Source organism: Aquarana catesbeiana, linkage group LG06 (assembly GCF_042186555.1).
Source record: "Aquarana catesbeiana isolate 2022-GZ linkage group LG06, ASM4218655v1, whole genome shotgun sequence".
Taxonomy (NCBI): domain Eukaryota; kingdom Metazoa; phylum Chordata; class Amphibia; order Anura; family Ranidae; genus Aquarana; species Aquarana catesbeiana.
The window spans coordinates 297,438,587-297,455,372 of NC_133329.1; the positions used below are offsets into that span (position 1 = coordinate 297,438,587).

Genomic DNA, 16,786 nt, shown 5'->3' on the forward strand with positions numbered 1-16,786 from the left:
CAACTTGATTTTATATCTCATTTGTTAATGTTCAATTTTAATTTTGTTTATTTTGTTTATGTTGTCTCTTGATTCTTTTTTTTTTTTTTTTTTTTTAAACAATTACCGTTTTCTTTTTTAAAGCATGTCTTCTTCCATTCATTGCAGTCTGCGGCTGCTCATTATAAAGCTATGCTATACGTTAGCATTCTTTTTTCTTGCCTTGATAGATGTGGAGTTTTGTTGTTTCTTTTCTTCTGTATGTAGTCGCATATGTATTATTGAATATATGATGTTTTAACAGAGCCATTCAAATAGATTTATGACACACCTAATCTAATTTATTACAAACAAACCTTAAGGGCAAGAAGTACATTTGTTGTCCATAACAACCATTCAGATTCCTTGTTTCCTCTTATATCTTGATCTGCTTTGCATAAAAAGGTTAACAGAATCTGATTGTATGCTGTGGGGAATAATAAAATTTGAAATTGTACATTTTTAAGACCGATAAACCAGATACCAGATTAAGTAACTGGAATAGAAAATTACCTTTGTCTAGTTAAATGGGATATGTGACCCTTTCTGTTTTAAAGGTGCATGCTCCAGGGTTGTCATTGTAATTCTGCTTTCACTAATTGGTGAGTCATTGACCTTGAATATGACCTATATATAACCCATAACTCAGCAACGAAAGATCATAAATTCAATTCTTGACATGTTCCTTTTAAATAATTAATCTAAAAGGATGGGGAATGGAACATAATTTCTCCTAGAACATCTGTTTCCAATGGGGTTAAAGAAAATTTAAGTACATATACATATATAATACCATGATCATTTTAAACAGCACTTTCTTTAAATATCTTCTCTTCTTCATTTTCTGTATCACCTACCGTAAGAAATGTGTTAAAGTTCACGCAAAATAGAAGCAAAGTGACAGGTACCTGTAAAATTATTTGTAGTTTGTTGTACATTTCATAAAATGATTACCAGAAAACCCAGACTCTACAATCCATCTGAACAACTGGTGCAAAATTTAGTTTAGCCACTGGGCCAGCAGGCAAGATCTTATGTTGTAGCACTGTGGCTTGTTGGTGCAGTCACATACTGATCATGTATGGGCCGATAGTGTCATCTGTGGGCTTTTTACAGATGTATATATGAACATATGTGATAATCATCCAATTGACTTCCAAATGGTTATTACACATTTTTTGTTGGTGTAAAAAAAGAATTGCAGAGCCAAATAGATTTCAAGAGAAATAGTTAATCTGTCAGTGAATTAGAGGTTTACAAACAAGTGTTTATATATATATATATATATATATATATATATATATATATATATATGAGATGGACTACTTTTATAAACTTTGCATGCCACATTCATTTGTTTGATGTAATACCTTGCAACTATGCTGTGTCTTCCAGAAAACCCAGGTTAAATACCTGTTTTGTTAGTGCTTTTTGTTTTTTAAAGCTGTTTGACAAAATTGGTCAAAATATGTCAAATTTATACTTTACTTTATGGAAGATCAAATATAGAAATGAGTGTAGGGGAAGATGGAGTACAATGGAGAAGAGAACATATTTTTAAAAAGAAAGCGTCATATTTTATATATGTATGAAACATATTCATAGTAGACACCAATGCAATGTTAAGTATACCTATAGTCATATATATCAGAATTAAAAATGACAAATTATAAAAATAAATACACCCTCTAAAAATGTTCATAAAGCCCAATTTCATCAAGTTTTCTTTGTTTCAGGTTTGCCTAGAGTGGGTTAGAACTGCTGGGGAGGGTTCCCCTCATTTCCTCTTCCAGTGATATCCTGTCACATCATGACATGCAGCATGTCAGGAGAAAGGAACAATAGGAAATTTCAGTGGGGACACATGCATAATAAATATGATAAAAAGCTTCTACTTTTACCTTTCCTCATTTACTAAATATGTATTTATTGCTGTTTCAGTCTATGTTGGACAGGTTTCTTCTCCTCTCTGGTCCTGGTGGCATAGGGATAGGAAGTGAGAAGATATCTCCCAGCAGGAGAAGTCATTAGCTTTGCCCATTCTAATCAAGACTTATCGAAAAAGCTGAACTTTACATTTTTAAATGTTGATAACTGTCTTCGGAGGCAGCTGACGATACCTATTTCTAGTTTTATTTGATGTGTCACTTGACACGTCACCCACCAGAAACAAAGCATTAAGGAAGAGGCAGTCCTGGCTTGTACCAAAGAAATTGATTATCGGTGAATTCCTTGATTGGAAATGTAGCTCCTTTTATATCAGGGAATGATACAATTAAATGGTAGCATGCTTTTTATACCCGGGAAACAATTCTAGGAAAGGTTACACAATAAAACATTTTCAAAATAGGTCTTTGGAGTACTGTGTCAGAAGAGAAATCCTGCAATGTGAATCGCTTATGTTGTTTTGATACTCTCTGTACTGTTTGTCATGTATTTACAGATGCACTGTAACCTGATTAATAAAACATATACTGTTCATACAAATCTAATATTACTTGGATCATAAATTCGAAGACAAGTACCAAAATTTGAATTGGATTTTTCCAAACTAAAATCAGATAGTGGAAGAGAGATTACCTTCTGCAATCACTTTGTCCCTGCTGTCAATGCAACACAATACAATGCAATAGAAATGCTGTATTTACTTTCCACATTTTTTAAAATTGTATCACCTAAAAGTTACTATAGAAACTGCATTTTTTATCCTTCGTAGTAGCTTTGAGAAAATTTTTCTTTAAATTAAACTCAACTAAAACATGTAGGTGGAATGCTTTTTTAAGCAAAGGCAGAAATGTTATTATTAAAAATGTGCCTGAAGCCCATCCCCAGCCACTGTTTTTAGTGTTTTTTTTTTTTTTTTAACTAGTATACTGTTTTTAGTTTTTTGTTTTTTTATTGTTGCATTTAACTTCATTACCAGAACAGGAAGACAAAGATAGCAATAAAAAACATTATGATTTTGTAAGTGCAATATATAGTCTGTTTGATGCAGCCTTCAACGCTCCAGTTAATGTTTTTGTACACCTTGTTAGAAAGTTTTAAAATTGTGGTATAATTCAATTGTGCCAGGTCAAGAAATAAAAAGTGAAGGCCCACTGATACAACCCTTATTACAGTAATGTACCCTTTACCACAGCACTTGGTAGTGCACCATACCGGAGTTATTGTGTAGCAGTGCCTTTAATTCTCACTGACATCCTGAGCCACAAGGGAAAATACCTGCAATGCAGCATACCACAACATATAGTAACACACAACAATGCATTCTGGTGCGCTGTGTTACCAAATGCATTACCCAATTAATGTGCTGCCTTAACACAACACTCAATAATGCATGACATAACGTGCAATAATGCATGTATGTTAAATGGACCGGCATGATGCAAAAGGCACTGCATGTTGATGTCTTGCCTAATTAAACAGCTCCTTTTCATAGCATCATTGTTCATCACCCCTACCTAAAATATTGACAATTCAGGTGCCCAGTACAGTGGCTTGATGTAGGGTTTGTATCTTCACAAAAAAAAAAAAATATTGAAAACAACGGTGTATACTTGCCCATAATATGCCATGTAGTATAATTTGGGTTATTCAGGTTACAGTGTACTGTAATCCCAGGTCCTGCTGTTTTACATATGAGCTGCTGTGCTTTCTGCTTTGTTACATTAATTGTAATGAACCTGTTCACAGAGGTATTTCTGATGAATGATTACTGGCTGATATGTTTTGAAAAAAAGTCAAACTTTTCTAGATTTGCTTTCAGCCTCGAAGATGGGGGCACAAGGACATACAGATTCTGTTCCTTCCTCCGTGGAAGTTGTTGAAGATATTCCATCTACTAAGAGCAAGACAGAGGAAGAACCAAAGCAAGATATCCTGGCATCACAAGTCCCTGAAAAAGATGTCAAGAAACCAGAGAAGGAAGATGACAAATTGCCTTCAGCGTTAGAAATGCCCAGCACTGATACAGTGTTTGAGGCTCCACATGGTTACTCATTTTCTATAGAACCATGCACCCCTACATCTCCTGAAGCTGAACAAGATTTTATGAAAGCTGAAACTGAAAGCAAAGATAACCTTTCAACATCCCCAACAAGCAATGTGAAGGAAAACCTTTTCTCTAGTTTCCCTTCAAGTGAAAGTTCTGTACCACTTTCGACTGTACATGATAGAGGGCTGGTTGTCAAAGATGAACTTTCTTTACATACCTCAATGCCAATGCTTGTCACAGATTCATTTGAGAAAGATGTTACAGATAAGACAGATTTCCCACAAATTACCAAAGATAGTGCCATTGAAAGTTTTCACAGTCAGCTGACTCAGCCAGAGGCAGAAAGCATTAGCATATTAAGTGCACAGATGAAAGAAGAGACACCTAGTTCAATGACATCAAGTGACGTGTCTAGTAAAGTTTCTGACAAACAACTTGATGAAAAAGAGGATGTTCACACCAAGCCTGGTGAAACAATAGGTGAAATAGACATTTTGCCAAAACAAGATGAAACTTTCAGTGACAAAGCTACTGATAATGAAAAGCAAATTAAAGATAAACAGGAAGCATCAGCAGTAGACACTTTTGAGATTCAAGATGGAAAAGAAATCATGTTGGAATCCCCTAAAGAAAAATCTTTACCAGAATCCAAGGATGATGGTAAAAATGTAGCCGAGCATAAAATCAAGCTGGAGGAGGATAAGTCTGGAATGTCCACATATTTTGAAACATCTGCTCTGAAAGAAGAAGTATTAGGAGATAGTGTTCAACAAAGTAGTGATTACTATGAGTTGACGGATGTCAAAGAACCCCCTTATGAAGCTGCTTCCATTCCACATATAGCTAAAGATGAAGATGAAGCGGAGAATGACTTAGCCCCAGTGGTTGAAAAAAAGGTCCGTGCGACTCATGAAGTAGGTTATAGTACTCTTACATCTGGAATGATGCATGCAAATGTATCTTCCGGGGATCGTTTGTTCACAATTGATCCAAATATCTATGCGGACAAATCAGAGTTCCTCAGTAAAAACAAAGATGATCTGACCCTCAGTCGTAGTTTAGGACTTGGTGGAAGATCTGCCATTGAGCAAAGAAGTATGTCTATAAATCTTCCAATGTCCTGTCTTGACTCCATAGCACTAGGATTTAGCTATGCTCGTGCCCATGACCTTTCTCCTTTAGCAACTGATATTCTTTCTAATACAAGTGGGAGCCTAGATGAGGGAGATGAAGGCGACTTGCCAGCCACCACCCCAGCTATTGAAAAAGCGCCTTCATTCCCAGAAGAAGCAGAGCAGGAAGAAAAAGATGAGGAAGAGCATGAACAAGAAACAGAAAAAGACACAGGGAAAGAAAGGTTTGAGTTGGAACCATTATGTGAGTCTCAGTATCCAGTTAAAGATTATTACAAGAATGGTACTATCATGGCACCAGACTTGCCAGAAATGCTAGATTTAACTAAACCTCGATCAAGGCTAGATTCAGATAGTGCAGAGGTAGATGTTGCTAGAAGAAAGTCTGGAGCTTCTGAGATCATTATTGATGAAGGAAGTGTACTCCAGCAAGCATCTGTAATTGAAGGAAGCAGCCTTCTTGTAAAGACAGATAGCCAGCAGGAAGAACTAGGCTACTGTGTGTTCAATAAATACACCGTCCCTCTTCCATCTCCAGTACAAGACAGTGAAAGTATGAGTGGGGGAATGTCTACTCTTTATGAAGGTCTCGCTGTAGACCCATCCATTATTCAGGTAAAACTGGCAGCAGCAGAAAAACTTGGAATAGAAATGCAGGAATCCAGCAGTGACACAGGGTCATTGGGGTGGGAGTCAGAGCAAGATAAAAAGTTTAGTGAGACAAAACTTGATACTGTCTTAGAAAAAGGAGAGGATTTGACTGAGTTAAAAGAATCATTAGGGACAGCGGAGATTACAGACAAAGTAGAAAGCACAGAGCCAGGCTTGAAAGACAAAGAAACCCCAGAGATAAAGAATGAAATAGATAAGATATCTGTTAAGGACTCCAAACCTGAAGAGATTGAAACAACCCCTGACTCTGTCCCTGAGAAGACAATGACAGAGGCATCCGAACAAGTCAAGCTATCTACAGAAGAAACACTCAGTCAAGAAGTTACTGAACCTTCCGAGTTGCAGGCACAAGAAGATAAAAAAGAAGCAGCTACTGAACCTCAAGTTACTGCAGAAGATGCCATCATAGTTAAAGTGATTTCTGATGAAGATGCAGCCACATTGAAGGAGGGAAGCAAACTTTCTGAACTTGATTTGAAGGAGAAAGGTGCAAAACCTGACTTAGTACATCAAGAGGCAGTTGACAAAGAAGAGTCTTATGAATCTAGTGGGGAACCAGAACAAGCTCAAGAGCCAACACAAGAAGGCTCCCAGAGTGCATCACCTGTAGATACTCAAAAAACAGATATTGAAGATAGCACCATGCAGATCAAACAAGAACCAATGGAGACACCTGTTTCTCTTACACAGGAGATAAAGCTTGAGGAGCCACAGGAAGCAGAGGAAAAAAAGGTGGAGGAACCTCATTTAGAGCAAACTACAGAGATAGTAGAAAAAACAGAAGAAATTGATCAGAAGATAATACAACCTGTGGATGAAGAATCTGATAAAGAGATACATGAGTTAGAGGTAACAGAGGAAAGTAGTAAAGACCTAACACAAGAAGTGCCAGAGGAAGCTGAGTTAGAGAATGTTGATAAAGAACCAGTTAAGGACCACACAGAAGAAATTAAAGGAATGATTGAGTCTGTGGTAACGGTGGAAGATGACTTTATTAAGATAGAGCAAACTACTGTGGATGAAGGTGAAACTGTGGCTCACAATGTCCGCTTTGCAGCAACTCAACCTGCTGAACTAGATGAGAAGCCCTTAACAGAAGAAGAAGAGGAGGAGCAGGAGGAGGAGGAGGAGGAGGAGGAAGTAATAGAAGAAGAATCCAATGAGGAGCCAAAAGAAGGATCACCTTGTATGCCAGCTTCTCCAGAAAGGGAGGAAACAGAATACAAGACAGAAACACAGGATGATTACAGAGATGAAACAACCATTGATGATTCCGTTCTGGATACAGATAGCATTTGGGTGGACACACAAGGTGAGTTACCATTCTATTTTTCTATTGGTTAGACAGTTTTAAAAAATTGTATCTATTGTACCAGATGGGTTCTCAAACAATATATTACCAGAATGGAGTTGCAGATCTAAAGCTAACCTCCAGCCAAAGATACAATAATAACATAAACTGATCATGTATATCTACTTTTTAGATCTGTGCTTTGTATGCATATTTTACATCAGAGCAATAACAGCTACACAAACCATTTAATCTATTGCACTTATTTATGTACAAAGCACATACTGGATTAGGTCCCAGCTAGTTTTAATACAGTTTTGCAGCCATGGGAATTCTGAATATGAAAGCAGAGTAATTCATGGGTCACTGCAACTCCAGTTGCACATAATAACATTTAGGAGAATTACACATTGGATAACATCTGTGATCAATGGCACTTGTGTATGAAATTTAGTGTGCCAAGGTCTACATTATGCAGTAGTTTAGAATCCAGATATGCATACACAGTCATATATTTTTGTGGACAAAAAACAAAAAGCAAAATTATAGAGAGAGACTTAATTTATATTTACTTTGATCTTCCGGAAATATACAGAACCTATTCAGCTGTAAATGTCATGCATCAGTGAGATGTGGAAAATTCAGTGTCTTCCTCTGGCAAGGGAATATTAAAAGCCCCATTCTACCTCCACCACTAAGTAATTCAGGAAAATGATCAAATGTGTTAATAATATTGATTACCTGTCTTCATCCAATATGTGTCCTGTTTGTACCTTAAAGTGTTACATGTGCACAACGTAAAACTGCAGTTTGTTTTCTGGATCTTGAATTGTAGGCACATGAACTGTTGTCAAAGATACGGAACATTCCATACGCCAGGGTTCCATGGAACCTTAGGATGCCGAGGTTGCTAGGGGTTCCTTGAGCAATGAGCAATTTCTGTCTCTCAGATAAAGTTTTCACTGGCACCATTGATCTTTTTAGCTATCTATAAGGGGTAATTCTTCCCAATGACCACAAGTGTATGAAGCATTATTTCCACTGACCATCACACTAATGTATCATGAGTTGTAGTCATTTTTAACAGGGGATCCCTGAGACCAGAAAGTTATTTCAAGGGTATCTCTGTGTTGAAAGGGTTGAGGAAGGCTGCCGTAGGCTCTAAGTAACTGTGGTGTTTCCTTTGTCCCTCTGAGAAGCAGCAAAATCTCTACATATACTGGGGTGCCATGTGTAGTTTGAGAGCTCTACATAAATTTGTGTATTGACAATACCAATAATATTGGTTAGAGTAACAGAAATTCTACCCTTATAGTAAGGAAAAGTGATGCTCATTTTAACTCCCTCTGTGAAAAATTGCTGCTGTATTTTAGAAAGAAAAGGCGTTTGGCTTCAAAATGCCCTGCCATTGTTTTCCTATAATACTCCAGTAAAAAAGTGAGAATAGCTAACAGCAATGAAGTGTTTTCAGCACAAAGAACAGCTGTCAGCTCTCTGAGCTGGTGACAATGTGTAATTGCTAGTTTGTTAAGGAGAAGGGGTGTAACAGGTTAGCTGGCAGACAGATAAACAGCTTGGACTAACAAAATAATTTGTACTTTTGCTATATGATTTTTAATGAATCACTAAATCCAGAAATGCAGAATAATAAATGAACTGAAATGCAGAGAGAACATGTTTCTAGCAAGATGCAGTAACACTTATTGAGAAGCTTTAGTAGCGTAATAAAAAAAACCTTTAATGTAGGCCTGATACCCACACAGTCGAATGAGACTGTTTTTTGGCTGAACTAATAATCCTGAAAATGAAGAAGTAATGTTGTTAGTGTTGTTAGGTAACAAATAAAAATGGGTGAACAGGCAGGATTTTATGCCCATGTACAGGACTGTAGAAATTCGGTAATGCCAAAGCCAGCAGAACTGCCACGCATGAGCAGTAGTGACGTCATCCCTGCCCAGCAATGAAAGCGGCCGGCATTCCATACCTGGAAGCTGGCTGCTCAGAGATGTCAGCAGCCAGCGGGGGGCTCCAGGCGTCTCACTGCTGGAGCCAAGGTGAATATAGTTCCGCTTTAATTTTATTTAAAGCTGAAGGCACACTGCTAAATACAAAGCTGAATACAAATATGGGAGCAGTTTTAACTGCCAAATAGTTTGTAATCATGTCCTTGTAGTTCTGATATTTAAACAGACCTGCCAAATAGCACAACCAGATTGTCGACCTGACTTTTCTCTGCTGTGGTTAAGTCATACAGCCTGGTCACCTCCCCATCCCCAGCCTGATTGTACAATAACAGAGCACCAACAGAGAAACAAACCAGTCCTTCTGTTCATTCTGCTCTCTCCTCCTGCCAGCTTGTCTCTTGTCATGTACTGCAGCATAGCTGATTGACCTCTAATGCTGCCCTTTCCTCTCTCAGTTTTGTTGTACAGAGGGTTACAAGAAGCTGATACCAAATTAAAGTGGAACTAAACACTCCTGTTCTTTAGAGCCAAGGAAGCAACCATCTTAGCATTTGTATGAGCTGCAGTTGCCATGGTACTGTACAAGTGCTATGACACCAGCCATTTGTTGGCTCGACAGTTTGGGTGAGAGCTTACAATTTATTTATACATAATTATCATTCAGGACATGCAACTAATTGAATGTGACTGATTTGGGAGACAGTTAAATGGGTAGCTTTACTAGGTAACTATGGCCAAAAATCACAAAATACATATATGACAAAGTTTGTCAATAGCATTAACACTTAGCATTTCTGTTACATAGTTTTATTACCTGGTGACCCAACTAGTAAGTCTGTTGTTTATCAACTTCCTTTAACCACTTCAGCCCCAGAAGAATTTACCCCCTTCCTGACCAGAGCACTTTTTTGCGATTCAGCACTGCGTCGCTTTAACTGACAATTGCGCGGTCGTGCGACGTTGTACCCAAACAAAATTGACGTCCTTTTTTACCCACAAATAGAGCTTTCTTTTGGTGGTATTTGATCGCCTCTGTGGTTTTTATTTTTTGCGCCATAAACAAAAGAATAGTGACGATTTCGAAAAAAAATGCATTATTTTTTACTTTTTGCTATAATAAATATCCCAGAAAAATATATAAAAAAACAATTTTTTTCCTCAGTTTAGGCCGATATGTATTCTTCTACATATTTTTGGTAAAAAAAAATCACAATAAGCCTATATTGAATGGTTTGCACAAAAGTTATAGCGTCTACAAAATAGGGGATAGATTTATAGCATTTTTATTATTAATTTTTCTTTATTAGTAATGGCGGCAATCTGCGATTTTTATCGGGACTGCGACATTATGGCTGACACATCGGACATTATTGACACTATTTCGGGACCATTGTCATTAATACAGCGATTGATGCTACAAAAATGCATTTATTACTGTGTAAATGACACTCAAAGTGAAGGGGTTAACCACTGGGGGGTCAGTGAAGGGGTTAAGTGTGTCCTAGGGAGTGATTCTAACTGTGAGGGGGCTGGACTTCAACCCACAGAACAGTGATCACTGCTCTTGATGACAGAGAGCTGTGATCAATGTTCTGTCACTAAGCAGAACGCGGAAATGCTTTGTTTACAAAAGCATCTCCCCGTTCTTCCTCTCTGTGACACGATCACGGGCACCCAGCGGACACCGAGTCTGTGGGACCCACGGTCCCACAGACCGCGGCGGCTCGCACACGTGCTCACGACACAAATTCTTAAAGGGGACGTACCTGTACGCCCTTTTGCCTGCCGGTGCAATTCTGCCACCGTAAATTGGCATGTGCTGGTCGGCACGCGGTTAACAGACCAGGCTGTCCACCAATGGTACCAGTTAGTGGGTTGAAACAAACCAATTAACACTAATAGGGGGGTTACAATGATCAGCTTTTATTCATTTATGTAAAATCTTTATCCCAAAAGGAAAGATAAAAAAAATAGCCGTAACTGCTTAAAAAGTGTTAGTCAGAGTTGGGCTTTACATTAATTTAAATTAATTATTTAAGTTAATTAAGTCATTAATGTAAAGTCCATCTAAATCTACTAGACCATCTAACACCACCCTCTCCACTGATTGACAATCCTACTGACCAAATAGCAGATGAAAATAAAAGATTAATATTCATTGTGCTTTATGAGGCAACTCCATGCAATCATCTGGCAATATTCCGATTTACAATTTTTATAATAAAGCTTTTTGTTTGTTTTGTATATCTTGCACCTTTGTTTTTGAGGGTCTTTAATTTTATACACACTTAGGAATCTGTATTCCCTAGTGCATACTGAATCGCTCCAGTGTGGGTTAGCAAAACCGTTTCCCACGGTACGCCTTGTACCTTGTGCTTCTTTACTTTGTGATTGTTTAATACTGTCAATAAACCTTCTTTGTACCAGAAAATAAAGGATTAAAATCCCCCCCAAAAATAAAGTTAATGCAGCCACCACATCCAATGATTGGTAAGCAACATTATATAACATTTTTGTTTTGAGGTTTAGTTACACTTTAACCTCCTCCCGCAGGCCTTACGCATATATGCAGTCTCTCAGCGGGTGGACTTTAACGCAGAGATGGCGCAAATATGCAGCCTAAATGCAAACATTTCCATGCTGAGAGCGGGTGCCCTGTGCGCTCTTAGCACAAGTGCCGGCGGGGTCGGAAAGGTCCTGATGTATACTTGCAATCGGGAAATTTTTGATCAAGTGACCGCTGTGACAGCCATAAACAGTGGTCACATGACCCGATTCCCCACCTCTGCCTCCTTGTATCTAAAAGCTCTTAAAGGGCCAGTTGGCGGCGGCAGGAAGGGGTTAAGAGTAGGTACTTACACTAGCTGCATATAAAAAATGCATTTTATTCTTTTTTATGGATACATACAGTATCGCACAAAAGTGAGCACACCCCTCACATTTTTGTAAATATTTTATTATATCTTTTCATGTGACAACACTGAAGAAATGACACTTTGCTACAATGTAAAGTTGTGAGTGTACAGCTTGTATAACAGTGTAAATTTGTTGTCCCCGCCAAATAACTCAACACAGTCATTAAGGTCTAAATCCCTGGCAACAAAAGTGAGTACACCCCTAAGTGAAAATGTCCAAATTGAGTCCAATTAGCCATTTTCCCCTCCCCAGTGTCATGTGATTCGTTAGTGTTACAGGATCTCAGGTGTGAATAGGGAACAAGTGTGTTAAATTTGGTGCTATCGCTCTTACTCACTCTTACTGGTCACTGGAAGTTTAATATGGCACCTCATGGCAGAGAACTCTCTGAGGATCTGAAAAAAAAGAATTGTTGCTCTACATAAAGATGGCCTAGGCTATAAGAAGTTTGCCAAGACCCTGAAACTAAGCTGCAGCACGGTGGCCAAGATCATACAGCGGTTTAACAGGACAGGTGCCACTCAGAACAGACCTCGTCATGATCGACCAAAGAAGTTGAGTGCACATGCTCAGTGTCATATTCAGGGGTTGTCTTTGGGAAATAGACATCTGAGTGCTGCCTGCATTGCTGCAGAGGTTGAAGGGGTGGGGAGTTCGCCTGTCAGTGCTCAGACCATACACCGCACACTGCATCAAATTGGTCTGCATGGCTGTCGTCCCAGAAGGAAGCCTCTTCTACAGATGATGCACAAGAAAGCCTGCCAACAGTTTGCTGAAGACAAGCAGACTATGGACATGGATTACTGGGACCATGTCCTGTGGTCTGATGAGACCAAGATAAACTTATTTGGTTCAGATGGTGTTAAGTGTGTGTGTGGCGGCAACCAGGTGAGGAGTACAAAGACAAGTGTGTCTTGCCTACAGTCAAGCATGGTGGTGGAAGTGTCATGGTCTGGGGCTGCATGAGTGCTGCCGACACTGGGGAGCTACAGTTCATTGAGGGAACCATGAATGCTAACATGTACTGTGACATAATGAAGCAGAGCATGATCCCCTCCCTTCGGAGACTGGGCCACAGGGCAGTATTCCAACATGATAATGACCCCAAACACACCTACAAGACGACCACTGCCTTGCTAAAGAAGCTGAGGATAAAGGTGATGGACTGGCCAAGCATGTCTCCAGACCTAAACCATCTGTGGGGCATCCTAAAACAGAAGGTGGAGGAGCGCAAGGTCTCTAACATCCATCAGCTCCGTGATGTCATCATGGAGGAGTGGAAGAGGACTCCAGTGGCAACCCGTGAAGCTCTGGTGAACTCCATGCCCTAGAGGGTTAAGGCAGTGCTGGAAAATAATGGCAGCCACACAAAATATTGACACTTTGGGCCCAATTTGGAAATTTTCACTTAGGGGTGTACTCACTTTTGTTGCCAGCGGTTTAGACATTAATGGCTCTGTGTTGAGTTATTTTGAGGGGAAAGCAAATTTTCACTGTTATACAAGCTGTACACTCACTACTTTACATTGTAGCAAAGTGTAATTTCTTCAGTGTTGTCACATGAAAAGATATAATAAAATATTTACAAAAATGTGAGGGGTGTACTCACTTTTGTGAGATACTGTAACTGCATTAATTGGTGTTTTCCTTATATTTGACTGAAGTTTTACTTTAAGCAATAGGAACATTTAATATATATGCTGATTAGCATAAAATATACAAAATGCTTGTTCAGGGGTAAAACACAATTATACCCCTCCTTCCTTCTTCTTTGTAAAGTAACAATACTTCAACAAGACAAGACTTCTCTGTAAAGTAATAAGAATGCTTCATTCCTTCCTTCTTGTGACTCCCAGTTGTCTGCTTGGCAGACTAACCTTGTTTTTTGAATTATATTAACAATCACACCATGTCATCACATTATAAATGACAATTGTTATGTTAAGGGAGGACCACTTTGTGTGGTAACATGAAGACCTTAAGGAATGTTTCATTTTTATCCTAGAAATTCTTCTTAAGGAGGTGTTCCAGCCTAGGGAAAAAAATCAAAGGTTAACAGCTGCAAATAATGTAGCAGCTGACTTTTAATATATGGACATTTACCTGTCCAGGGAGCCCACATTGTCGGCATCCCAGCCGATCTTCCGTCTGTCAAGTGCTGCCGCCACCATATCCACTAAGGGAAACCGGCATTGAATCCTTTCGGCTTCACAGAAGGATCCCTACTGCGCATGCGCAATGCGTGGTGCTTTTTCTTATTGGCCTGGCGGCGGAGGAAGGAGGGGAGGGGAAGAAGTTTTGAAGGGACTGCACCGCTGCACCGTCTCCCAAAAGTGGGGACAGGGACCTGTCAAAAACAGGTACCCCTTCCCCCCTCCCCCTGAAAGGTGCCAAATGTGGCACTGGAGGGGTGGAGGACGCAAATAAGCGGAAGTTCCACTTTTGGGTGGAACGCCGCTTTAACATTTTTTTTATTGTCAAACATGTTTAGGGTTACAAATACACAAATTTATAGTACTGGATAGTATTATTATTGTTAGAATGTTAGTATCAAATACTTTTCAAAAGAAAAGCATATTCATCTGCTGTATAATAATATACTGTATAATAACAATCAGTAGAATTTCTACTTTAGCTTGCTAGCTAAAGTATTTTTTTTTGGAAGTTTTTTCCTTTCTCCAAATACTCATGTTTATGCTGCTCTCCTAACTCTTTCCAACTGTACAGATGATGAAGGAAGTATCATGACTGAAGCTATAGAGCCAATTCCAAAGGACAAGGTGGAAGTACAGAAGGCTCCCATTGAAAGACATAGAAAAGATAAGCCAATCAAAACTGGCCGAGGTCGAATCTCTACTCCAGAAAGAAAAATTACAAAAAGGGAACCCTGCATAACCTCCCGAGATGAAGTGAGAAGGAAAAAAGGTCCATCACTTATTCATCTTTTATATCCAAGCACAGATTTATGGCTCATCCAGGGAGCCTAAATAAATAGACACAACTCAGCCTTTTTTCTTTTTATTGTTACTGTATGTTGTAATTTCCCCTGACCTGTACTTTCTTTCTCTTTTTTTCTTATTTTCCTCATCTATAGCAGTTCTTAAGAAAGCTGAAATTGGTAAAAAATCAGAAGTTCAGACCCACTCTCCCTCCAGGAAAGTAATTTTAAAACCTGCGGTCAAGCAGTCTAGACCGGCCCATCAGGCCTGCGTGAGGAGAAAGCCGGCAGGTGACCGCTCTGTTCAGTTTTTTGCAAATGTGGCTGGCAAACATGATTTTGGTTAGTTTCCATGTTGCGTTGCTTGCAAATTTCATCCTTGCAAAATTTCTTCTTTTTCCTTTTTTTGTTTCCCATTTGGAGAATTTCCAGGCTTCCATAGTAACTAATTTTCCATGTTAAAGCATTGCAAACATTTTATTTTACTTTGTGTTGCTTCTTATTTAGTTTCCTGTTCTATTTATTTGTTGATTTATGGATTCTTGTTCATTTCTTTGCAGAATTCATGATCACATTCGCTTGCGAAGCCATAAGCGTGCATTGGTTGTATCTTGGCATAGTGACTTAGTGCTTTCTTAGAAGTTTGTATATCCATGTCTCTGTTCTGGTGGAAACCTCATGATCGATTTCAACCATGGTACACATTTCCATTGATATGCCTCTGTCTCATACATTAATTACATCATCTCTAAATCTGTTCGTGCCTACTATAGAGATAAGTAAAATGGGTCTTTTGCTAGCTTCTGTAAACCCCCCCCCCCATGTTTATGCTTATAAAGTACATATTAGCTTACAGTGTGAGTGTTCCCAGTCTGTACTAAGTAAACATTCAAAACCATTTAGGTATTATAAGTTCAATGTGTGCAACAAATTGGCAACCATTGATCCACAATTGCCACATGTTACCTGTTCCTGTTTCAGATCATACTTTCTGATTGCTGACTTTAAAATACATATCAGTTAGAAGATGCTTGTGGGTTGAATCCCCACTGTCCTCATTTATCCTTTGTCATCTTTGCAATAGCCCTGGGCTACTGCATGTTTTTAAAAAACAAAAAATTCCACTTTGCCTCTTGGATTTTCTGTATGTCATAAATCATGTAGAATGATGCATTAAGAATTAGGTTTCATGGCAGGTGGCAATGTGAGCCATACTCTTCCTGAGAAAATGTCCAAGACTATAAAAAGCCAAGGAAACTTTCAGGCCAGCAAGGTTTTCTCATTACCGATTTAATCGTTTTAAATGGACTGATCCTGTAAAGGCTAGAATGGAGTCCATCTGTTTCTGATCACCTAACTGACATCAATAGTTGTCATAGTTGAACATACAAACAAAATATCTTAGTATATTGTTATTTCTTTCAAGGAGAAGGGGGATTTCTTTGAAGGCAATAGAAAAGGGCAAAGTTAAAAAGTTGTAATTTTTTTATTATGGTCCCGTTGATATTTGAGGTCAGACGGACTAGAAAATGTGTCAATGGTTTTAATATGCTTTAAATGTACAGTATGTTTTAATACTTGAAAGAACAAGCAGGGTTATTTGATTTAAACTACATTGTAAAGGATTGTCATTTCCTTCATTGCCCCTACATCTATATACATTACGTGCCTGCTATCTTAGTTGTTGCCAAAGTTAAAAACTGATGCAGATGCACAAAAGATGTACAGTGGCTACAATAGAGTGGTCAGCAGGGATGCTAGTCTTAAATCAACCATAATTACAGCATTTTATCTAGCTTGCTGTACACGGACTGAACAGGGACTTGCTTGGACAAATTAGAGATTTAGCATTTAGGGCAG

General features: G+C 38.7%; 1 protein-coding gene across 30 annotated transcripts in view; it reads left to right on the forward strand.

Moving 5' to 3' along the window:
* The window catches only part of MAP2 (microtubule associated protein 2), a 309,720-nt gene that overhangs the window by 262,289 nt on the left and 30,645 nt on the right, over positions 1 to 16,786 (forward strand). For 22 of the 30 annotated variants that reach the window (XM_073633484.1, XM_073633482.1, XM_073633508.1 and 19 more), the window contains 3 exons: positions 3,773 to 7,129; positions 14,716 to 14,913; positions 15,083 to 15,268. The exons of 1 other annotated variant lie outside the window; for it this stretch is intronic. In XM_073633484.1, coding sequence (XP_073489585.1) covers positions 3,773 to 7,129; positions 14,716 to 14,913; positions 15,083 to 15,268 — 3,741 coding nt within the window. The remainder of the gene's footprint in view (positions 1 to 3,772; positions 7,130 to 14,715; positions 14,914 to 15,082; positions 15,269 to 16,786) is intronic. 7 more of the 30 variants (XM_073633503.1, XM_073633507.1, XM_073633513.1 and 4 more) reach the window with 2 other exon arrangements.